The sequence below is a fragment of the Aptenodytes patagonicus genome, chromosome 18 (genome assembly GCF_965638725.1).
Source record: "Aptenodytes patagonicus chromosome 18, bAptPat1.pri.cur, whole genome shotgun sequence".
In the NCBI taxonomy this organism is placed as follows: domain Eukaryota; kingdom Metazoa; phylum Chordata; class Aves; order Sphenisciformes; family Spheniscidae; genus Aptenodytes; species Aptenodytes patagonicus.
The window spans coordinates 11872757-11898998 of record NC_134966.1 but is presented as its reverse complement, the minus strand read 5'-3'; the positions used below and the strand labels follow the sequence as shown (position 1 = coordinate 11898998).

Here is a 26242-nt window from a genome sequence, read left to right as displayed (position 1 = left end):
TGCCCAGCTGCTGTGCCAGCGTCAAAATGCAGAGAAGGAAAAAGGGACAGCAGAGGCAAGGAGGCAGAGAGAGATTGAGATCAGAAGGGCTTTTCGCCCAGTCAAATGGGCCTCTGGTGACAAATCAATCACGGCCCGTTCAAACCAATGATGCTGCCAGTCTCCGGCTCGCCAACCCCTCCACAACCTCCCCCAGCTCTTCTGGCTCTCCTACATGACACTCAGCTGATGACTGTGGCTCCAGTCAGAGCAGGGCTGCTTTTTACAGGTTGATTTGGTCATTAGCATCATTTCTTCTCTATCTCCCTCTTGCTCTGTCTTTACCTACTTTTCTATTTATTTATTAAATATTGAAAACTAATATTAGAAGAGCGATTGTGACACACAGAAAAGCTTGTAAATAAGTTCATATACTGCCTTGTTAAAAGTACACAGATTTATTTATTTATCTGATTTTATACACTTAGGAAGAGCTACCTATTTTAATGCAATTAGTAGATCTGATCAATATAATGAGGGACAAAGAAAGTAGGCCTTAGAAGCTCCTCACTCCACCTCCTCCTTCCCTTTATTTATTTTACACTAGTAAAACTGGCTTCAGTAATTTTTTTCCACTACACCCATAGGACAGGAATTATTCTTCAGTTATCTTTTTTTGCAGACATTTGTTAAAATACGATTTTTAAGTCCCCTTTAAAGCTATGAGGCAGATTCTTAGCTGGAACAAATTTGCATTGCCACTGAAATTCTTGTATTTCAAGGAGTGTATAGTGATGAAGTCCTAACTAAGGTAGAAAAACAAACAAAAATTTGCTACTAAATCATAATAAATGCTTCTTTCAATAATGGCTTTCATCTTGATATCTGAAAAATGTTTTAAAACAGTTAAAGAGAGAAACAGTAATATAAGAAGAGCACTTAAAAGTTTAGGAAGAACAAAGTACTCTCTTGCAGGTTTTGTGATCTTAGGGATTGCATTCTCTGTTTCTCCTCTCTTCTCTCCTTGCCCCCCCAATCCCTAGTACAAAGGGGGAAAAAAAGTCAAAATAAGGTCTTAAGAGAGCATATATTGCTCTCCCTTAGTCCTCTCTAGCCTTAATCCCTGGAATAAAATCCTCCTACAGACAAAAAAATGAATATTGCACATTAAGAAAAAGGGAGAAGACCCTCCTCGTCCTCTCTCATCTTTAGTGCCAACCTCTTAGAGATATCTCGTATGTGTAGTCAAGTATGTCAGTGTACATTTTTATTAAGAAATTCACATGTTGGCCAGCCAAGAGCAGCTGGCCGGTCTGACATAGTGTGGTGGGAAGGAATGATGATGGAGATGTGTAGAACAGAGCCGAGTTCTTCCAGGCTCTGTAAAGAGAGCTTGGGCAAGATACAGCAGCATCAAAAATATAGCACAATATACTAAAAAATGTCTCCCCTATCTCCTTTCTAATATGTCTGAACTCTGCAAAACTGAAGTGAAGTGCATTGCAGATAGCAGTGTGGGGTGTTGAACAGCCTGTAGCTGGGGAGTGCTTCAGTCTTTATCTTCAAAGCTGTCCTGTCAAATACAAGGTCTTTTAAACATCAGAGGGATAAAGTTTCTGATTCTGAAGGGTTCGTTTTCCTCTTGGTTTTCCTCAATCAGAAGTTAAGCCCATACGACCCCCATAGTACGCTGGCTCCAGGATTGCTGCCCTGCTACTTGCCCCATGATTTGGAGATGCTTGTACAGAGCAATTTTGATTTGCTCACTGTTTGTTGAGTTCAGTTTTCTTCATGTTAGTTCTTTCTTCCATCTTATGTGTCTTGAGGCTTTTGCTGTGTGGCAGTGAATTGAATCTTATGAACTTAAAGGAAAATTGTGGCTGGGACTTGGAGAATATTCATCTGTTGCAGAAAATGCTGAAGTCTGAACATGTGAGAATTGAACTAATGAGCTTTTTCCTCATTTCAGTCCCTCAGTCTCTTTTTCAGCCATACCTTAATTGCAGTGTTTCCTGACAAAATAATCCTAGCTCCTAAAAAAATTTAAATGTGCACCTTCATTTCATTGCTTGTACTTCCTTCCACCAACATAACACAAGAAATTAAGATGATTTAGAAAATGATGTGCCTTTCTGTCATCTTATTGTCAATAAATAAGTACTACACCTAAATCTATTTGATTTCTAAAATGAAAATTCATTACATTTCTGGAAACTTGAACTATCAGCTCCATGCATTTTAATTAGATTGTCTGTTTTTTCATTTATTACTAATACAGTCCTCTTAACTATGATTTATTTGTTAAACAAAGTGCCATAATCCGTCACTTATTCATCTTAATTTCAGCAAAATTAAAGTAGTCGCTGTTATATTACACCTAATTGCACTTGCAATGAAAAGAACGGAGATGTTAATCAAAATAAATTGAAGATAAACAATAAAATCATTAAATCTTTGCTGCAGTAAGTGTAACTAATCAGTTTTGACTTGAAGCGACCGAACACAAATAATGAATCTGTCAGTGAAGACGCACTCATTAAATACAGCCTAGTCCACTAGGGTCCTGCAGGCAGCCTGTAACACACATCCCTGTGCAACCCTCTAGTGCCTCCCTGCTATTAGGAGAAAGCGAGGGAGACAGAGGAAATTGTATACCATTTTTAGGACTGAATGTATCTATATATTGCAGTTTGATTAAGCGAAGATGCAAATGCCACAGGTATAGAGTAGCTCCTGTGAACACCGTGCTAGGAACGGTGAAAGACTATCTGTTTTATTCAGCAACCAGCAGGTCAGAGATTAGAAAAAGGGGAGAAAGGGGAAAAAAACCCAGAAATTCAGAGATATGAAGCACTTGGTTTGAAAAGTTATTTGAAGTATTAGTTTCATAGCAGATCAATGAAGTTGGTATATATGTTAAACAATACGTTTTGCACTAGTACAAGATACTGATTATAGTCCTCTGCTACACCCATAGAGTAGGGACAATGCTTGGATTAGTAATAGAAGCTGTTCATATACTCATTGCCTTTCCACCTTTTACCACTTCCGACCTTACTAGCTTATTACAAGGGACGAAATGGGAACTCCAGTTATTTCCAAGTATGTTGTTATGCTACAACAATGTATCTCAGCAGCCTGGTGAGCAGAGCTAGAGCAATCAATACTTTCCACTTCAGCTTTTAAATTGTTTACTTAATTATTTCATTTTCCCCAATGGAGTATTTGTGAGTAATCATTGGTGAGCATGAATTTATATGGCAAGGAGCAATTTTTCTTAAAATAGTTTTGAGAGCTACCTTTTCATCTGATATGAGACAGCAGCTAAGCACAGATATAAAATACAAACAGTGGACCCAATTCTGTGGTCCTTAGGTTTAGTTAGACTGAACTACATCATTATTTTCTTGAACAGCATTATCAGTTTCTAAACTGAAGATAGTATTTTGTATTTTTATGTTTCCTCCCCTGTGTTATATCAATCATTTTACTTATTTACAAATCTTACTGTCCTTTGTCTTAACCATTTACTAAATAATATAATTCAGCTTAAAATGTTGATCAGAACAAAGGATGTCTGCTTTGCTCTTGGAATCATAACATAACCAATCAACATTTTACAATGCTAATGCTTTCTACTGTATTTTAAGCAGCGGTCAGTCCAAATGATATAGTGATAGTTTAACAGTTAATATGTTCTAGCTCAAGCATATCAGAGAATTACACATATTTTTTAGTTTACTTTTTATCTATGGATAAGAAACAGGCAAGATAACCCAGTGTCCTCTGAGCAGGAGGCTAATTTCAGCTCAGTTTCTTCTTTCTTTCTCTGTGAATAGTTCATATTTGGGTCACACCAAAAGAAAATGATCATGGGACAACAAGGTTTCACAGCCTGAATTCAGGGTTGGATGACTACTAAGCAAATTTTTTCCCCTCTGTTTTTCTCATGCTAGTGTGACTTGATTTCTGTTAATAATTAACCTTTTTATTTTTAATAAAAAAACTAGCTGATGGACCTTATATTTAGTTTCTGTTCTGCATCTTTCCAGCGTTTATAATGCTTAACTTGGGACTCAACATTTCTCAAGGCACTCATTTGGAATGATTTATATGGGCTTTGCTAGTTCAGTGACAGGTGGGTAATTCTAGAAATTAAATATTACCTGTTTTTTACTGATATAACTATAAGCACTTAACAGAAGTAGTAAATATTACTATTCCTAATTTATAGAAAAGGTAATAAAAATACAGACTGAAAAGTGGCTAGCAGGATAGAAACCAGGTAGTGATAAAATATTAACAAAAGGATAGACCTGATTCTTCATTACTTAGTCAAAAACTCCTACTGACTTCAGTCAAAATCTACCTTGAACAGAAATGATATAGGGCTCCGGAGCTGTATAGTGGCCTGTGTAAAGTTAATCTGAGAATTTTATTCCAGTTGCTTTCAGCAGGTCTCTAAAAAAAATTCACCAATATAAGTGGCACTAATTGGGCCCCATGTTGGGAGACTTCGCAGAGGAGCTTACGATTGAATAGGCCTTGGAAACTGAACTCCCTCTCCTATCTAGATATGGCTTCTTGAGGTCACAGTTAAAGCACACCAGGGGGTCAATGTAGAAGAAGGTTGCTTTTTCTTTACTTGTGCTTTACCTTTTCTGCAGCTAGAATACTTCAATATTCAGGCTTCTCAATGTATCGCTTGCTGCTTGCTCAATATTTTAACTACCCTTTGGGGGTTTTTTTCTTTCTTTTTTTTTTCTTTGTTAATGTAAAGTGTTTTGGACTTTGTTCAAGCAAAATATATTTTCAAAACAGAAACACTGATCATACGTGGTTATGAACCTGAATGACATGCAGTATGTACATAGTGATTAAGAAAAGAGTGTGGACAGCCTGCAGAAGAGGAAAGATTGAAGGAATTCTCTTTAGCCCCATTCTGAACAACAGTGGATGGTTAGGTATCTATGAAGATGTTTCAAGAAGACAAGGTGAGATTTCAGTTTGAATAGGAGGAGACAGGTTTGGAATAAATAAGTGGATCTGACAGTTGGCAACAGAGGGATGATCTGTGTTTGACAATGAGATTACACCAAAATAAGATTTGGTTGGAAGGGGGAGAAGGCAGCAAAAATATAGCTCTGCTAAATACCTTCAGAAAGTTGGAGCTGTGATGTCAGGATGAAGGATAAGTGAATAAATTATTAGAGATGCAACAGAAGAACAATGAAAGGACAGGGTCATGGAAATCAAGAAGGACAAGATGTCAAAAACTAGAATTCAGTCAACAATTCTGAGTGATGAAATGTAAAGGAGGATGAAATTGTAATAGTAGTTCTCAGCTTTAACAGAGAAGTCTATACTGTATATAGATCAGGCTAACTCTTAGGTATTCAGCTATTATAGTGATAGTTTGTGTGTAAGTATGTAAAACAATTAATCATTATAGATATATAACCCCCCCCCCCCCCGATGGACACAATTCCTTGTTTTTATGCATGTATGCATGCACACCAATTTGATGGCTAACCAGTGATTTAATATAGCAGCACAATAACTATTACTTAAACTCTGACAGAAGGTAGCAAAGGAAGTAAAATAGAAGAGATTCTTTAGAAATAGAAACATCTTCAACTCTATCAGAATGTAATTTTGAGCATAACAATGTATCAGATTATAATCTTGGCAAAGGAATAGAAGTAATTTGAATGCCAGGACCTCTCAGTTATGGAAAATTAATTATGCAAACTTAAGCAACATGTGCTTTCCCAAGAAACACTGCAGGTTCCCTTTGACCAAATGTTTTCCAGAATTTGGTATGCTTTATTTCAATAAACTACTGGATTTACTACTGTTTTTTCCATTTTCCACTTTTTAACATGATTCATAAGTTACTAAAATTTCATTTAGCAGAGGTAAATATTCAATCTGATTTCACTTTGCACAAAGAAATAAAATTTAAACTAGCAAGGTCAAGGAGTTTTAACACTGCAAAACAGCAAGTCCTCCCCTCAGATTAAATCCAAAGATCCTAAAGTCCTTTAGGAGCTTTATAGACTATCGTGAAGTATGTAATATGGCACACAAAGGTGGGAAAATTTTTGTCTTTACTGGTCACCTTATACCATCCCTAGGTTTCTTTCCAACAGTTTTTGTTTATCTTGTAGATCACCAAGTTAATGCAAAAACCATCAGTCTCTTGAAGGTTCACTTTACAAACCACATAATTTTGCCAGTTACTTTGCCGATTCTGTAAAACATTTCACTCTAGAAGGGCAACATTTGACGAATGTCTAAACCGAAATCTTCTTAATTGTGAAAAACAGTGTCTTCTATAGCAACACAGGAAAACACAAAATGCCACACTGTATTGGTAGTCCATCTAATCCAGTGGCCTGTCCCCAGAAATGATGAATCCTATCAGAATCCCCAGAATGTTCTCCAGGAAAAACACTTCTTAACTCCAGGTAGTTGGGACGTGGCTCATTTCTCCTTCATGTGTAGTAGTTATATCCTAAAATTAAACCAAGTCATCTAAGCTCTCAATCCAATGGAGAGAAAAAGGCACTTTCAGAGAGGGATTAATCCTGTGCATTTTAGGGTAGGATCACAGGCCATGTAAAGTTGTCTATTTCTTTCTATTAATAACAGAAAGTCTGGTCAACTAGCCTAGACTGCTCCGGCTCTTTACTACTGCACACCTAAAGATGGGTGAGATTAATCCTATACACTGCTAGCGTACGCATCCCTTAAATTGTTCACACCAAGTAATATAATCAGATATATTCTAATTATGAATATAGATGTCTAGTTATTTTTTAATTTTTTATAAACTTTTGGAGCTCATGGTAACTGTGGCAGAGAATTCATGGGCTATTTGTAAGTTGTACTAAAAAAGAACTGGAAACAATTCTCAATTACTTGCTTCCATTTAGACTGGGCAACCCATTGCTTTTGCATTAGGAAGAGAAGCAGCTGGTTTGTAGTGTCTGTTTCTGTATTAGGTTACACAGCTCTACCATATCTACTTGCGTAAGTTTTCTCTGTGAATGAATCTAAACCTTACATATCTCTCAACTGGAATTACATGTTTAATAGCTTGATTAATTGTGTCTCTGGAATATCTGTGAGAATATTTATACCAATTGCATCTTTTTTAGACTGGGGGGGGTGAGAACTGAGTCCACTATTAGAGAAGAAACTGTACATTTATAAAATCATCACATTTAATGTAATGTTTGTGGCTATTTTTAACTTTAATACAGTTTGGCTGACTACTGCAAACTCAGGGAAGGTATTCTTTTCTTGGACATACGCTCAGATCTTTTGCCTGAATTTCTATACTGAAGTTCTTGTGATATATAACTCCTTGTTCATATAACTTATTTTTTATTCTACTACTTGCTTAGTGTGAGACAGTTTTTAGTTGAAAAAAAGAGTAAATTTTAAAACATTCAAATAGCTTTGTAGATACACTGGAAGCCACTATTCTGGGGGGGCTGAAGAAGCATGTTCTTTCAGTAGGATAGGTTTCTTAATTCTGATCATATCATCCTAACCTAAGTGATGTGCAATTTTATTTTACCTGTTTCTTATTACTGAAGTATATGGATCTCTGTGTTGACATTTCCGGAACTACCCTTCATACCTTTTAGAGGATAAGTACTCCCTGCTTTACTATACATACTGATTTTAATCAGATTGCATATTCTTGTTGGTAGTTCAGAAATTTCTTTCTTAAATCCCCTTAGAATTTATTGATTTACTCTCCAGTCCTAGGAGCCTCTTTTTATTTAATTTGTGCATTTGCTCCAGCACATCTATTAATTCCTGTGTGTTTGACACAACCTCCTCTATATTACCTAACAGGAGGAAATTTGGTATATCTATTTTCCCAAAATTCTATGCGGAAATGCTAATGCAAAAAAGTAATTTACCTTCATTTCAGTGTCTCTGTGTTCTCATTAGCTTTCTTACTTTTCTACCAAATAGCCCACTGGACTTAGAAAATCTCTTGCAGGCTTGCTGCTTCTTAATACTTGAAAAAATCTTGTTTCCATATCAGGCTATCTGCTTCTCAAATCCCCTGTCATCCTTCTAATCTCCACTGTGTATCTTAGCCTCCACTGTGTATTTTATCCCTACTGACTCCACAAGTTAAAATTCTACCTTCAGAAAAATACGTTTGACTATACTAACTTCTTGAACCTTCTTGTAGCCCTATCACTCATTTTTGCTTGTCAGCCTCCTTTTTTGTTTAGGATTATGCATGCTTTCTGTTACACTGTTATGGTTGCTCAAGTAGCCTCCATGCTGAGTCTAAGGATTTTAATTTCCTCACTTTTGACTTCAGGGTCTTTTTAACTAGCTTCCTCATTTTTTGTACAATCTCTCCCCTGAGGATGTTGAAGTTAATTATATTGTGGTCACTATTACTTAGTGGTTCAACTTTACTTACTTTATAAACTAACTCTTGTGTATTACTTAAGAGGGGCTTTTCTTGACTTAGTTCTTTATAGCTCTAAGATTAAAACAACTAACATGTACCAAAACATTTTTTTTAACATCCTAGCAAAACTAACTGGAAAGTTTAGAAGGCAGCATGTACTTACAGGGAAATTAATAACAAGGACCAAGACCATTACTCTAACACTGGTGAAATACCACCTAGTCTTCATTAACCGTAAGACTAGAACAAATCAAATCAATTAATGATGGCTCCATTCAGAGACAGTAGTATAGGAGCATACTGATATCCCCACCATGTAATTTTAAATAATATCACAAAAGAGTCAGAACTAGATTCAAAAGAGCATTTCCAGCAGGACGTTATCCCCATTTTAGAAAAAGGGAACATATTTGCTGCCTTGCAATACTGTCTGCTGCAGTTTACTATTTAAAATTCCTCCATTAAATACAGAAGAGGCTGGTATTTCCTAGCTCATGGTATTACCTCATTAGGTCTTGATGTTGTATAGTTGCAGTAATTACATAAATAAAATTGACTTTTTATGAAGTATAAAATGAGTGACGATGTTTAGAGAAGTGCACCTTGGTTTGTGTTTTGGTTTTTTTTCCCCAATATGGAATGGAATCATTAGCATCAGAGAACTAATCAAAGTAACTTCTAGAAATAAACTAGCACTCTTATTTTTCTTAAATAATACCTCCAGTTTGGGAAGAAAGCTCTCCTGTATTGTGAACCTGCAGTCTGTCAAGAATAATGCTACATGTTTTAAAAAATTAAGTAAACAACAGACACTAATCAATGACAATAAGCAGACAATCCCCAGGTTAGCCAGGAACCCCTAAATTCTTGATAAAATGAGTAGGCTTCTTCCCCAACCAGGTATTGGACATGAGGCACAGCTTATTTGAACTTCTCAGACAAAAGGGGAGTACAAACAAGAATGGACAGATCTGGAATGAACTTACCCTTGTGTCAATCAGGGGTAACATTACTGATGTCTTCTGAACATCAGTGCAGGAAAATCAGTAAAAGAAATTTGTGGGCCATCAACTCCATTTTATATATGGAAGTTCAGAACAGCTACTGGCTGCCTAGCACTAGCTGTTGCCAGAAAGGTAAGTTAGAATGTCACGCTTCAGCAATCATATGGAATTACACTAATATAAAATGAGCATAAATTACATAAGACTCAGGCCCATACTATTTAATCACCGTTACGCTGTTGAAGATTGTAGTAATATGAAGGTTTGATCAATTTTCCACATAGCAATATGAATTAAATATTGATTTTAACATTACATACTTCAATTTTGATATAAACACATACTTTCCCATTGTTAAAACAACTAGCTTACATCACAGAAGTGCTATTTGATGTTTTCTTAATAACAATTTAAAAATAATAGCTTATGACAACACGTTGTCTGATGACATCTTAATAAGTAGTGGGCCATCAATAGTTATCATGTTACCCCATATTATGGCAGAAAGGATAAACAGATTCCCCCTTAGAAAGGCAGTGAAGCTGACACTGCTAGTGGTCTTTTGGTTTATGGTGACTGTAGTGATTATATTTGAAGCCTGGCTCAAAACATGTTTTATTTTTACATAAAAAAGTTGTAGTAATTACTACTGAAAACTCAAGATGGACAAACCTGAAAAAAATTAGGATCCCATCAACTCTGTGAGACGGGAAAAACAGGAAAATCATAGAGCTTACACCAATACTTCATACCAAGATTTTATTATTTTTATTTCTAGAAAGGGTGCAACAAAATATAAAATCATGTTTTAAATAATGAACATTACCAAGTTAGAAACACTGTATTTTATAAATCCCTCCCTCCCTCCCTCCCTATCTGTTTCTTTTTCCTTCTCTTTCTTTCATGCTGAGTTCACCAGCTTAAGCTGAGCAGTCTACTGTACAAGAGTTTAGTATCATATGAAGTAAGTACTTCCCTCTGCTCCAACAACTTCTGTCTTGCTGTTCTGGATTTCTCCTAAGTATCCTTGTTCTTCCAGGCTCATTAGTAACCTAGAGGGACTTGAATGTAGCAGTCTGATTTACATCAGTGATCTTATTCCTTTCAGCACAGGAGGGTTATCTTTTCTGTGACAAAGGATATCGCAGATATGAATAACTATTTTCATACTGGGCTTTTTTTTTTGTCTAGCTGGAATCACACCATCATAGATTTTGCCTCATAAATCTGACTCTGCTTTATAGAGCCATAATGGTACAGTCAGCACTCTGCCATCACAGCAAGGTGAACAGAGAAGAGTAACTTAGGTCAGTTGCTTCTTTATTATTGGCAGATGAAATGGTGTCTTCAACAGCTTCAGAGCAAGAACCAGCCAGGCAGTGTGTTTTCACTATGAGGGCAGTGCCATTCTGAGAAGCCATAGCAAGAAGTTTTTTGCTAGATGCAAGGAGGGACATGTAAGCCACAAAGTAAAGCAAACCACTAAGTAGGTAACCTACTGTTGTTTTAAAGCTGCTTAGGTGAAACTTTGGAGACTGAAATATGTATGACATTATCAGGTAACAAAAATACAGGAGTTCCTTCAACTCTCGTAGGCTGCAGGAAGAGGAGGATAAACACTGCAAAGCCAATTTCATTCAGTTGGAACTGTATTAAAAAAAAGTCAGGACCAATGCTGCAGAACCTCAGATATCCCTTGGAAAAGACAGACATTTAGTGTTTTTCAGCAGATTTGATTGTTTCTACTGTTTGACACAGTATTATGTGTTATCTTCATAGAAGTGCATATTTCATATGCGCATTTTATAAATACTTGTTGGTCTTTGTGAAAGAGCAACTTCAAAAGGGTTTCTACACCCAGAGGACGCCGTTCTCACACCTGCTGTGCAGCTCTGCTAGTGGCAGGAACGGGGTGGTACTGGACAGCCAATGGCAGCGTGGCTGAGCCTGGAGTCCTGCACTCATTGGCTGCCCTGCTGTCACCCGACCAATGGGAGCAAAGCTGCTCATTGTAACAGGCTCAAGGCGCAACCTGCAGAAGGCCGATGCAGAGCTGTCCCCAGGCCCTTCCTCTATTGGAAATTCTGGGTTTATTTGTATTATTTACTTAATCCATGGAATCATGCTTTTTGTGTAATACTTAATAAAATTATTGTTATTCATCATAGCTTTCCTCACCTCCTTCTCTTTTTTCTTTAGTTCATCTCCTGGTATCTTTGGTAACATACATACCTGTATGTTCACAGTCTGGCTTGATGTGTGGGTGTTTTAGTCACTCAGTTTTGCAATTCATATAGAAAGCTCCAGAGAGCGCTTCTGACTTTAGACTTAGAAGATTTGAATCATCTTCAGCAAATTAAAGTTGACTTGTGAAGAATATGGCATATGGGAGATTTTGAGACCTGAAAATCACATATGATTTACAGAAAAAACATGGTACCAAACTATGCTTCCTTTAAAGCCAGTTGCAGATTGTTTCCAGGGACATGTAGAAGCAGTCATTAGTTGTTACCAATATTCATATTTATGTTTTTGGGTATTGATAGTAAACATTTCTTCATAAAATCTGTTCTTTTCCAGCGGTCTTAGTTGAATAATGATGGACTCCAATAATACTTGGAGACATGTAAACTATGTAAGAAAAATGTGTGTCTCCATAAATAGGGATGCATTTCTGCTACAGTGGCGTGTAAGAAACATTTTCAGATATAGTATAATAATTGTCTGTAAGAAAAGAACTTGACAACCTACAGAAAGCTTAAAAACTTAGAGTGTAAACTTTGAAAATATCAGATAAGGTACTGATAAAGAAAATGTCTTCAATTTAAAAATACACTTATGAAAAAGAATTGCCATATACAGTTCTAATTTAATTTTACTTTGGTAGGTAATTGTCTCTTTATGAAGAAAATTTGAAGTTGCCATGCTGAAGTTGATACAGAAATATTGGTCTTTAAGGCAAAAACTGCTGTTCTTGGCTGGAGAGTGCTCTGAGGTGAAGGTAAAGGTAAAAGCTTAAGAAATTTATAACAGAAAGAATTTCTCAAATGAGAAAAGAGCTGTGTTACATGACACAGGCACAAAGATCGAACAGGTGGGAATAAAAGTGAATGTGGGGAAGATGCTGACAGGAGACAGCATAAAACTGGTGTCTACTGCAACATGTAAGTAACAACCAACAAAGGGTGCTGACCCTCTTACCATAATACATTTCTAAGCACCAACTTCTTAATGCTGAACTGGCTACTTCTCTCTTATTCAAATACTTTGACAGACCCATCACATAAGATTTAAGTCTGTAGGCTTTTAAAAATGTATATAACAAGCAAAGTTCAGGCTTTTTAGGATAAGAACTTAGTCAAAGAAAAACAAAACTAAAGACAGGAGGTTTTCTCAGTTCTGAAAACCTAAGATCCACAATAATTTTCATCGTTCAGACAGTGAATTTCATAGTTGTTAAAATCCAGCTCCTACTAAAGATATCTTCTACCACTCCACAAGAGAACTTTGAATGACAAACTGTAGAGCATGAAGTGGACTTTTAATTCAATCGACATTGGATATCCTGAGCAACAGAATAACGTACTGACAATAACCTTTGCTGAGAAGCATAAGCATGCCTGATTTTTGGACATAAGACTTAATCCACGGATTTCAGCAACTGTGGCAGACGAACCTAGAGATCAGCACATGAATATTGGTCTGCAGCCCCTAGGATAAGGTCTCTTGTTCTGATCATTCACAGATATAAGTGATAATTTTTGCAATGCAAAGAATCCAAAAGCATTCCATGGCTATGAACTGAAGCAGCACGTGATCTCCCACAAAGCAAAAGTTCTTCAGAGAGCTCAGTGCTTCCTGGTTCCTGCAGTTCCTCAGCATGGCTTCAGGTTGAACCATCCGTTTGTTATCTATACTCTGCTTTCAAAAGAGATATACAGGCTAATCAGATCAATAATTCTTTGACCTGAGCTTTATCACTAGTTACAGGTATCGAGTGATGTGAGTGGGAGTACTGATTTTTTCAGTACTCCAAAATGAAGTCTACAGAGTAGAGGAACATTTTTTTAATAATCATCCTCTGATACTAGTTTGGATGTTTGGATTAGTTCCCTCTCAAAAAAGAGAGGAAAAAAGGTAAATTAAAAACAAACCAAAAAATGTACTAGATTTTGTGTTTCTTTTAAAATAATAACAACTAATTTTTAGTCATTTTAACACCATTTTTTATGGTGGCAGACTTGTGAATCTTTAATTCTTTTGGTCAACAATATAAAAGCCAGCTTAAGGACCCCGAAACAGAAAATGTGATCACTATTGTAAGTGATGCAAACAATGGAAATAATTAAAGAGAAAAAAACAGATTTTCTGACAGAAAAATCACAGCACAGTTAGTTCACAGAACAGATAGTTCTGGTAGACATTTTGCTAGTTTCCCCATAAAATCAAATAACCAATTTTTGTTAATCATAAGAGATTCTGATTGGGGAAAATGTAGTCTGTTGAGAGACAGTAGCGCAAGGAAATGTTTGCCATATTTAGATCTCCTTTCACTAAAAAATGAAGAGGTCATTTCAGGTCAATCATCCTGGGCTCTTTTCTTTAGGGGAATGAGTCTCCAGCATGGCTCTTTATATTAAAGGATTTCAGGGGCCTGAGTTATAGCTATTGGTATAATCACAGGTTTCAGAAATAAGAATAGTTATTTCTTATTTCTTTGTGAATGGAGAATGAAAAGGTCATTCAGTGTATGGTACTTCAAACACTTAAAAGGAAAGGTATTTTACTGCTTACTTAGCTTTCTATGTACCATGTAGAAAGTATGCATAATGTTGCCACACTGCTATGCAGAAATGGAAAGAAAAAGCCTTCCTTATTTTATGAGGAAACTTGAGATACATCTGCATTTCTTATTTTGACCATAAAATCATAAGGTTTATGAAATCATGGAAGACATGAAGAAGGTAAATAAGAAACCGCCCTTCCCTGACACTTCCAATACAACATTTGGTGAAGAGTCAAATGAAATTACTGTGGCAGGTTCAACACAAACAAAAGGAGGGTTTTTTTTCACCTGGCATGTGATTAAGCTATGGAAATTCCATGCCATAGAAGGTAGTGGATTCTAAATTATACACAGATTTAAAAGCAACTGAACGAATTAATGGAAGAAAAATCCCCAAAAGCTATTATATAGCTATTATATAGCCATTATATAGCCATTATATAGCTACTATATAGCACCTGTGGCTGAGAAAATACATTAATTTATTGGGGGCTGGGAGAGGATTCTACATGCTTCCATGTTCTTACGCTCTTCCTTAAACATCTGCCAGTGTCCAGTTTTGGTGACAGAATACTTTTGATTTAATTCATTGGTTACGTTCTTCTGACTCTTTTTTTTCTTTTTTTTTTGTCAGTTTTTATATTTTCTTCTGTATTTTCCAAAAATCAGTTGCAATTACAGATGATTGTTTCTTAACTTGTAATGGAAAAGAAGTAGATGTAACCCGTTTCCATCCATACAAGTAGGTACATATGCTGATTTAAACATCTCTCTTGTTTCAGGGCATAAACTAATGTCTCTGAAGGGTAACCAGCTATCCTAACAATGCCTGATGAATCACAGTTTGGGAGCATCAAGAACAGGCTTTCTTCTAAAGCAACGTATGTGAACACTTCTGGAGGCTGTTTGCACATAAGATGGGCCAATGACCTGATCCATAACTCATGAGGCATATTGTTTGATAATGACAAGAATTACAAGCTTGAAGTTGATAAAATAACCTGTGCTTCACATCTAAAAAATATCTTTAGTAAGCTTTCTATCACTTTATAAACATTGGTAGAGATTTTCCTAAACTTCACTTACTGAGATATTTGGAAAAACATACATGAACATTATAATCAATATTATTCAGGTAGCAGTATATTCTGTTTCAAGGCATAACCTTTTAGATGAAGCTTAACTATTGATCTATAAAGTCAGCATTTTGTTTCTTGCCATTCCCATCGGCTGAGATGTAGCAGAGAGAATTTCCCAAGTAAATTCAGATTACAGCACGCTTCAGAAGGGTTGTCACTGACTGAGAGAAAACAATTATGTTTTTATGTACATTTGTTGCTGTGGGTGCATTACATATTAAAATATAGGTTCAGCCACATTCACCCAAATTCATCCTAGAGTGCACAGCATAAGACCTCTATTTCTATAGTACTGAACTAAGACTTTCTGGTCAATCTGGAAGTATCCTAAAGCTTTCACCAGTCTTTTAATTCCTGAATTATTTTCTTCTGCCTGAAGTTTCCCTTCTGCTTCCCTTTTGTTTGCTATTAATGCTTCATCTCTTCTGGGAGGGTGATTCACAGTTAATCAGCTCATCTATTCTAAGACATTCAAAAACATCGCTCTATGGATAGGCCAGCAGGCACTGTTGTAACCCTTGTGTGGTTAAACCCTTCTCTCTCCTCAGGGGCTTCACTGTCTTTGCTGCTCTGTAACTGTTACACAATTACCACCAAACCATTGGGCCAGCTGCAGACATTAGTACCATCAACAGAATTGCAGCAAATGTAATTTGGGTTACCTAATGAGCAGCTTGTTTACATAAATACACCAGGTAAAGTGAGGAAAAAAAAGGTTCTACAACTTGGAACACAAATTAATATTAGGTAGATAGAAAAAACTTCCTGCGCATGAACAGGAACATCTACATTGTGTTTAACATTTTTGTTTTCCCATTGTCTTTTAGCACTTTCACACAGAAAACATAGTTTTCAAATTTGAACAAATATTTAAATATTCAGTCTCTAGTTAGTCAAAATTTTGAATGAATTCTCCTATTTCATTATCGCCATTTGGAGGGTACAAGCCATGTTCTGTATCCATGCACTGGATTCTGGAATATACCTGACTTTGCTTGCTTCATATATACAAAATATATATATATTTATATATACAAAATAAAGTTAGCATGTACCATTAATTACCACTAATTCCATATTGAATATCTGTTTTATTCTTTAACTAGAAGAAATTCTAGTCACTCATCCTCTCCTCACCTTTCTGGTTTCCTCTGTCTTAGCATTACCAGATTCACAAGCTCACACTTGTTTTATTAGGCAGTCTTTTAAACTAGAGTTTTCACATACTGAATTTGCAGTGTTCACGTTGCCAGACCCATTAGCGTGTCTTCTGCAGCAAGGTCAGAACCTTGCAATTTTCCATGCACATTCCCATGTATTTTTATTAATTAAACTCCTCTTTATTAACTGTGAGCTTGAGGTAGGTCATCCTCTTCTTGAAATACACTAACATACTGTTTTTCAGATTCTCTCATGCTTATCACATAACCTATGTAACTGTAGTATTTCTTGCTCAAAAGTTTTAGCATGCACCTGCACATCATCCAGGTTGAGAACAGGTACCCACATGGGGTTGCTATTATAATTTCTTCCCCTAGGGGTAGGAAAATACACTCATTACAGATCAGCCACCTACAAAATAGATGTTTCACTGAGACATATTTAAAGGTAATTACCAAACACTAATTTTGCAAGCCATTTTTCCTGTCATTTGTTAGTTATCAGCCACTATCAGTTCATCCACAAACTCAGCTATCCAGTCCTCTCAGTCTAGTTCTTGAAATCCAATTTTTATACCTTGTTTTCTCCACATTGGGGTGAATGCATACTTCCTAATCATTCATTTACTCTGTGGGAGGATTTAAATTGCTCATTTGAATCACCTAGCATTTTATTCCTTAGTATGTCTGGTCTAAAAACTATCAAACATAAACCAGTCTACTGTTCTTGCATACTACACTGTCCCCATTAAATATTTACTAGATCTGTTCATATTAAGTTTACCAAATCTTTAAAAAGCACAGTAAACAGAACAGAGCAAAACTAAAACTGTGAGTCTCTAGCTCTACCCCTTAAGTTTAATGTCAATCAGTTTTCCAAAAAGGGTGATGAAATTTAAGAAACTGTTAGCCACTCTTAAAATGTGGGGGTTTTTTTTCCACATTGTTGAGTTATTTTACACTGCATCAGCATTGTATTTACCAGCTTCCTTATTTTTTTCCTCATTACTGACTGTGGGTTCTTTTGCTTCTGTAACCAATTTTAACAATATTTCTATAAACTTACCTTCATTTGACAGTTATACATATAACCTTTAGTGTACTGGTTTATTTAAAGGGGAAGAATATCCCTGGTCTGAAAACAGTAATTTTGGTTAAAAAGCTACTTTAGATCGATATGGGTATTTCTGTATGAGACAGGGAACACCGATACAGATCACCTTTATATAATGCATATCAGGGAGCAGCAAAGGCCACCTGCACCCTAAAGAAGGCTAGTCAGGAGCTGAGGGTGACCACAATGCAGGCTGGGCAGTGACCTCGGCCACCAGGCACAGCCCCACAGACATGAGCTGGGCAAGCAGAGCAGGGGTGCTGACAGCAACAGATCCTCACGACAGTCCAGTGGCCATCAGACAAAAACAAGGTAACAGGTCTAAGGTCAATCCAGGAAATCCAAACAATAATTCAGGATCGGGACTGGGTACAGGTGTATCTACACCACAGCTCAAGCCATGACTGAATGCTGAGGCCTAAGCTTACATATGGCTCCTGTGGCAGAGGCAGAGGGTGTGGGTGGAAGCCTGTGGTGGAAGTACTTTATCTCAAGTACTCAAATTAGTACTAGAAACACTCCTTCTCATCTACCCAAACATTTCTTTGACTTACTATAGCTGCGCATAAATCTTCCAGGACTTTTTGCATAAATGTTTACCATATTTTGTATTTATTACTTGAATGAGGATGGTATGATTTCTCCTACTCAGCCTCTCTGGGGAGCAAACGGGATATAAAAGTATAGTATATATTCTCTCTCTCTCCCATCTTTCTAGCTGACTAGATTCTTCAGCCAAGCAGTTGGCTTCCACAGCGATCTGCAGTTTAGAGGTCTTTTTAAGCCAAATTTCCAATTTTTTTATTCCTCACTGCAGATCATCTCCAACTCTAAAAAGTTAGAAATTGTTAAATTACGCCAGAAATTGCCCAAACCTTCCTGAAAACTTCCTATAAAACATGTTTAATAAAATTGTTTGGTACCTGTTTGATCCTGTTCATCAACTCCAATAAGGCACATTTCAAAATCTGTCTTAGTGCAATTTCTGAGTCAACGTAAGCTTTGTTTTCAGCAGACTGCACTTCATCTCTCCTTCACTTCTTTTTGAGAAGTCTCCAGTCCCCTTTACGACCTTACTTGGGCTTGTAATTCTTTCTAGCCATACTTTATTGCCTTTTCAGCAGCGTTGGTTTCTGTGACCAACAGTGCAAAATGTTCTATCATAGCTCTTCAAGAGTACGAGCTCACAGCCCCTCTCTCTGCTTTTTTTTCTTTGACTTCTGTAGTCCCTAGGCATCAGATACTTATTTCTGCCTGGGACTCCAGCCTGTTTCTTGCCACGCCAGGTACTGTCCCCGTGGGGATGGCTCACCTCTTTACAGGGCTTTCCAGGATGGACAGTCCTGGTCCTCATCTGGTCTGGATATCAGTCCCCAGTGGATTGCTACGGGCTCTGGATCACGCTCGTGGCGCGTTTTGGCCCTGTTCAGGTGGTGCCTGACGATTCAGTTCCCACTGACAGGAGGTAAGGCGCTGTGGCGGGCAGGGAGGCAGCTCTCCTCCACGACCAGCTGCTGGAGATGAGTGTCCCACTCAGCCCCCTTCCTGGTGCTCCTGCTCGGTAGAACTCTTGCCACTTTTTAGCCGCTGAAGCGCGGCCGGCGGCTGAGGAGCGGCGGCCGCTCCGCCGCAGGACACCCGCCTGAGGCGCCCTGAGGGGAGCGACGCACCCGCCCGCCGCGGGGAGGGGGCGAGGCGGGACTGTTCGCGCGCGCAGCGTGCGTTGCCGTGCCAACACAGCGGGGCGCGCGGCGGGCTCAACGGTGCCGGCCGGCCGTTGGCCCCGCCCGCGCCACCGCCCTCGCGGCCCTGCCGCACTACACGTCCCGGCAGCCTTCGCGCCGCGCCGTGACTCGGCTGGGGCGACGGCGGCGCTGGCCGGGATGGAGTGAGGGGGCGAGCGGCGAAGAGAGCGCAGCCCACCGAGCTCCGGCCCCCTCCCCCCTTTCTCTCTCTGGCCCGGGCCTATGCGGCCCCCCAGAGACCATGGGATCCAGGATCAAGTGAGTGCCCCCCGGAGCTCTCCAGCCCCGCTTGCAGGCCCTCAGGAAAGCGGGAGGGCTCTGGAGAGCGAGAAGGGGACTTCCCCGCCCTCCTTCCAGCTCCCTGTGAGGCCGCGCGGGCGAGACCCCGGCCGAGCCTACAGGCCTCGGGATCGGGCGAGAAAGAGGGGGAGAAAGAAGGGGGAAGAGTGCTTCCCACCCCCCCCCCCAGGCCAGCTCGCGGGCCGGGGAGGGAGGAGGCGGCAGGGCAGAGGGCCCCATGCCGTCAAACCCCAACTCGGCGGCAGGACCCCGGGGCGGGGAGCTCCCCGTCCCCCCTGCCCTGAGGAGGGGAGGAGAGTATCGTTTCCCGCCCTCAAGCCCAAACCTGGTCTGTTGTCTACTCTCTCTCTCCCTGTCTTCAGTTCTCCGTGTGGTAGCGCGTAGGGCCAGGCTGTGAGGGCAGTTTGAATTTTATCGGTGCAGGCCGTAAGGAGGATTGGGGCTGCTGGAATGGGAAAGTCTTCATTGCCAGAACCGGTGACGTCTGTTTTGGGGGTGTGGTGGGGTCGAGAGAGTTCAAAGCCTCCTTGCCTAGGTTAGAGTGTGCTAAAGTAAGGATGGGTAGTCTAGCTATGATATCTTGAAAGTGCATTAGCAAGGGGCTTTGGGGGAAGGCGAAGAGCAGTGCAAGTGATTAATGTGTTGGGTCTGCAGCTCCGTGCCCTCAATATTTTTTTTAATTTTCATAAAACTGGGGGTTGATTTATTCGTAAGCCCTGTTGGTATGTTTGATATTGTCACTTTAAAGATCTCAGTTCATTCATATGCCATTCCAGGCAAATGCAGTTCCTCTGAGACAGGTAGAGGTGTAATAAAGCTATCACCAAGCAGGCAGTGCTGACATCTTTGTCCATGAAAGGTCTGATAGAGTGGAGAGATCCAGTTAGATTGTATTTTACTCAGTACTTTCAGTAGGTGCTGTTGAGCAATTGCTTTTCCTTCTTGAACACAGTGTTCTTCAAGATTACATAGGGCTTTAACTTTTCACCTCTTTTGTTTAACTTGAATATGAAACTGGAGGAGACATAGTTTGTAGTGTCCTTAGTGTGATGACACATCTTCATGTTTCCAAGCCCATAGGCTGGATAGACATAAATGTGTGTCTATTCAGCCAGGTGTTTTAGGAAAATGTAAGTGGATAATGAGTGCTTTTAATGATAGCACTGAGGTGATTGGTTGGTTCCAGAAAGCAACCTTCCTTCTTCGGGAGATACTGTGGGGATAATTTTTGCACTTTTTTTGGTATATGGGTTCTCAACTGTTGCTACAAAAAATCAAAGTCTGAGAAACTAGTTAAACTCTTAGCTTACATTCAAATACAGGTAGAATGTAACATTGTTACTATTTTGACAGCAGAGCAGTCTATATCTGTAACTTGCACCTCCAGATCTTGCAGTGGTCACTTCAAGATTATGATCTGAAATGACTTCTTATGATGACCTTATCTTAAATCTATTAAAAGGCTGATGCTCACTTAAAATGTAGTTTCTTTTGTGTACATACTGAATCCACAAGATGTGTTTACCATCTTTGGGTTTTTGATTGCTAATTTGACTTTGCATACATTTTGCTGAATGTGAATGTAATCACTCAGATAAGATGCTTCAACTGGAAGCCTCACTGGTATCAGTGAGGAGATGTAGCAGTTAGAAGTATTTATTACAGCCAATGGACCTTAGGGCTTTTTCTGTGCAATCTTTCAAGATTACAGACGAAGCCCAAAGTCTGTCTCTGTCACCAGGAAAACACAGGTGATAACCCCATGTAACCATTACTTTTCATTCCTCTTGGACTCTGTGAGAAAGCATTTTGTCTGTTGTGTGATTAAGCAACTTTGCCTTGAGCAACAATTAATAAATTGCTTTTTTCCACTTCGGACAGAACACTATGCCCAAGTAGAGTAAGGACAAAATTTCAAAACAATCTTGAAATATGTAAAGAATGAGAGAGCCTGAGTAAGAGGCTATTCTGCTCTGCTGTTCTGAGCTGGATGTTTAATCTAGCAAAGATTTTCAAGTTGATAAGTAGCTCCCTTACTGGGGCAGGTGGGAGCGTGAATGAGAACTATTTTATAATTGGGTATACTGAGGCATGTCTCCTTTAGTGGCATCGCCAATATGTGTTGGAGCCCTAGCAAAAATCCAGTAGTCAGATCTCTTGCTTCTTGCTATAGATTGATAATTATGAGGGATATTAAACTCCTTGGCACATACTCACTTGCACATACTGTGATATACTCTGCATGAAACCTGGAGATATGTGTCAGTTATATTTTTGATGGATGTATAGTAATGAGTCATTTGAGTGAAAGATTGCTTAGAGGAAAGTAGCTGCATCAGACTGAAGTGAAAGAAATCAAGAAGTTGCCAGCAATCCTGTAAGCTTTTGGCTTGTGTATAGCTGCAGGCGAAAAAAGGTAAATTGAGTATTGGGTTACACTGTTGGATTAAGCTTCATGTTGGGGCATGTCATATAGTACATGCAAGGCACTCTGTGCCAGTGAGGTAACGTAAAATAGGAATCTATTTTAAGATCTTAATCTTAATCTATTTAACCTGGCTGCTATCACTTCTTGGTAGCCTTCAGTACTCAAGACGTTACAAGAGAGAATGGAATTTTTTTTTTTTTTTTAAATAATGTGTCAATATCAATCTGTTCAACAGAATTGCATTGCACCGTAAAAAAACTTGGCATGTTCCTTTCCAGAGGTGGTTGTATTTCAGTGATGACAGAAGAGATCCCTAATACTAATCTGGGAATGCTTTTGGATATTTAACATAAAGTTTGCTATATACTGAAATGTAATATCTATTTAGGGAATACCAGGCAGAAAAAGTTAAATATTTGTAAATTAATCAGAGATTGAGGTGCAATTTCTGAATTGAATTAGCAATTACAGATTTCTGCTAGTAAGTTTTTTCTGCAAGAGTTGAGCAACTAAGTCTTGTTACCAGACAACTAATTATCAGTGTCAGGCTCCTCTCTTATGCCTCAATTTTTAAGTAGAATGATACTTTCTGTCATAAGTGCTATTCAGTTTTCCTATGTGTAGAAAAAAATGCTGCTGACAGAATTGAAATAGGCTTTAGATATGTAAGGTATGTACTTCCATACATACAGCTTTGGAGAAGGACTTTATTTAATTTTATTCTGTACAAATCTCTTGCAGTTTGGTAAAAACTAATAATTTTGATTGTAAAGGTAAATAAATATCTTATTTAAGATATTACTTCAATGTAAAATTTAATTTCTTTGCTTTGATACTAAAGCTATTTCTACATCAGAGAGATTTGAAGTAATTCATACAACTAGCATTTATCACAAAAGCATTCTTTTCTCATAGAGCTCCTTCCTAAATTTCTATTTACAGAAAAGTATTGCATTTCCTTCTGAAATTATCCAGTTATCAAGTAGATGGGGTGCTATGTATTTTTGTACATGTCCTGTGTATATTTTTTATTGCATCTGTATGTTCACTTGATAACTGACCATGGGTCTTTAAGTGGTTATTGGGAGGAAAGAAAACTCTGTGTGTGTGTGTGTGTGTGTGTGTGTGTGTGTGTTTAAGGTTATAATGTTGTGGATGATTTCAGTGTGTTGAGGTTTCAATACAATGCACAGGTGGCATTAGATGTCTGCAGGGTAGTTTAATAGTCATAAAAATGGACTGCAAAATATACATATTATGATGCATGTTTATGCTATATTTGCAAACTGTATGAAGTCTCATAGTGACTTGTTTCCTTAATTCCACTGAAAAGTTATAAAATATTCAGAATTCAACAATGACTTCATTCTCATACTGAGGTGTTAGCTTGTTGAATGCAGCCTTTAATAGTAAGTTTCTGACTTGGCAAAGCTACTTTAATTTCACTGTTCATAGAAATAAGTGGGCGTTTGTCATGGAATATTAAAATACAAAATGTGATGTCTTTTTGTCTGAAAGTTTTGGTATGTAGTATGTGCTCTTGCCAGCTGTGTTATACAGTCTTTTCACTAAAGAATTTGAACACAGACTCTAACATAATACTAAAAAGGTGTTTGTTATTTTATCCATTAGCTGTAAAATATTATAAAATTTATAAACTTTTAATTAAGGAAACAGGGTGCTAACAATAAAGACAAAACCAAGGAGGGTAAGATAAGGCTGCACAGCAATATGTATGAAAGGAAAAATACATTTTTGGTGTTACGTGGATATCATTTCATCCTCATCCTGTACCATGATTGTAGGAATGTAGCTAAGAATCTCAATATTCGAAGCAGATTATATGCAGCAACTCTAAGTAGCACAGAGAAAATTATGCAAGTTCAGTTTATACTGGAAAATAATAGTTGATTTGTTGATTTTAGATTTCTCATAACTTATGAATGTAGTTTTCTGAAAAATGGCTACTTAAGACAAATCAGTTTGGAACTGGTGGCAAATTAAATTAACATTAATTGAATTGTGAACCATTGTTGCTCCTGAGAGGTGCTCTGTAAAACTGTAGAGTGTGATCATATGCTACTGAAACCAATGGTAGCTTTTCTGTCAATTTAAATAGGTGTGGGGTTTGGCTTAGAGCCACTTGAGTAACACTAAGTGGGCCCGTGGCATGGTTAGAAATGTTTTGTTTAATCCCTTTTGGTGTTAAAGTAGGATTAAAAATAATAGAAATTCTCTGAAGAGTAGGCTGAACTCCTCGACATGTTTGGTTTGAGATGCTACGTAAGATGAGTTTCATTTTTTTAAAATTATTATTCAGGTAGAATACTAGCGCGCGCATATATATATATATATATATATGGGTTTTGTCGTTATTTTCATCCTTAGCTGTAAGGCAGCTAACGAAATTCACAAGTAACTATACCTCAACAATTTTCTAATGTTAGATAGTTTACATTAACACATAGGAGACAATATTATCACTGTACAGGCAGCCATAAATTTAGAGCAGTAATTATGCAATTTTGATTCTTGGTTTTAACCAGAAAGTCTAAGAATAAAATGTCACATGTTCAGACTTGCAAAATCCTTATTTCAGTAAGTAAACAACTGCAGTCTAATGTGTGATTCTCTTTAATCTCATAAAAAGTTTTGGAGTAGCTAAAATTGTTAGAGTCAAGAATTTAACTCAAGATACGCTTTATGTTATAATCACCTGCTAACTTTACATACTCCTTATGAAATGTAATTCGAGCGTCACTTACGGAGTTATATTAGTAAGAACTGAAGATGTACATTAAATATTAGGGGTTTTTTAAGTCTTCTGTCATTAACTTTTTATTACTGGTATATTTACAGTTCTGGAGCAGAATAATTCTCTTTCCTCAAGCTTCATTTACATTTTGTAGCTGGATTTGGTATAATTTTTTACTATCGCACCTATTTCCTTATTTCGCATGCATCTGGCAGTTTTCTGGATTTAAGACTCTGGAGTCTCATGAGGTGAAACCTTGTCCATTTGTAATGTTCTTCAGCATGGCCTTTTTTTTGACAAAGAGAAATATTTTGACAGGTATTAAAGAGGGGAAGTGTCTTCATCCTAAATACAGCCTCTTAAGTTTTCCAGTAAAGTATGCATAAAATGACTTTGCATACTCTTGACTGCAGCTTCTTTTTTTTTTCCTGTTTCCTGAGCAAATAGATGTCATGAAGTTGAACTCAATGAACAGTAATGAAAATGGGAATCTGGGTTGTTTGTCCCTTGCTGGACAATGTGACGGTTTTCAGTTTGGTGAAAAGCATATTCAGGATTTTTTTTTTCCTGAAAAAAATCCCTGTATTTAGCACATAGGTGATTTACTTTCTCATTTGAAAGTAAAGGTGAAATAAAAAGAACTTGCTTTTGCAAGTTGCACACATAATCAAAATTACTATTGTGGCCAAGAACTGAAATAAGTGTTGTTTCTCTATCTGAGTAGCATTCTGAAAATTGATATAAAAGGCATGGTTTTATTTTTCTGGCAAAGTTCTGAATGATAGGCCTGTGATATTTGAGTACCTAGAAATGCAGACTAGTCACAACAGTTGAATTGGCTTAAAGGTTCCGTGTGCTTGATTTCTATTGTTTTAATTCTTTTTTTCTCTGTAAAAGTTTTAGACACCCTGTTCATACTAACTCATCTGAGCTTCAGTCATATCTTGTTACATACTAGTAAGGCAGAAAGATCTGATGTGAAATCATCAGACTATGAAACAAGAAATCTAGTTTATCAAGTTGTCATTGTAACGTATGCATTCTTAGAACCCTTTTTGACTAAGTAATTGAAAGCACACTTGGAAAAAAATTCTCAATGTGCTAAATACTGTTTTTTTTTTATTTCAGACAAAATCCGGAAACTACCTTTGAAGTGTATGCAGAAGTAACCTATTCAGGAATCAGTTGCATTGGGAAAGGTACTGTTTTGCACTGTAATTCTACCTATTTATTGGCTAAAAGTATTCTTAAGAACCACGTATTGTGAGATAATGAAGTACACTTAATATTATGCTGTTCTAGCTTTTAAAGATATCTTAATCACTGGTTCTGTGGAATCTTTTACAGTTAGGACTAATAATGAGAAATTCCTGCCTCTGT

General features: G+C 37.7%; 2 protein-coding genes across 6 annotated transcripts in view; one reads left to right on the top strand and one right to left on the bottom strand.

Annotated features, from left to right (window-relative positions):
• LHX2 (LIM homeobox 2) overlaps positions 1–18568 on the bottom strand; it is a 51261-nt gene extending 32693 nt beyond the window's left edge. Inside the window, exon 1 of the mRNA XM_076355236.1 lies at positions 18558–18568. The gene's annotated coding sequence lies outside the window, so the exon portion shown is untranslated. The remainder of the gene's footprint in view (positions 1–18557) is intronic.
• A 935-nt stretch (positions 18569–19503) lies between these two features.
• Positions 19504–26242, top strand: part of DENND1A (DENN domain containing 1A) — a 219984-nt gene continuing 213245 nt past the window's right edge. For all 5 annotated transcript variants that reach the window (XM_076355228.1, XM_076355226.1, XM_076355227.1 and 2 more), the window contains exons 1-2: positions 19504–19637; positions 25991–26061. In XM_076355228.1, the coding sequence (XP_076211343.1) occupies positions 19621–19637; positions 25991–26061 (88 nt within the window). In that variant the 5' untranslated portion in view covers positions 19504–19620. The remainder of the gene's footprint in view (positions 19638–25990; positions 26062–26242) is intronic.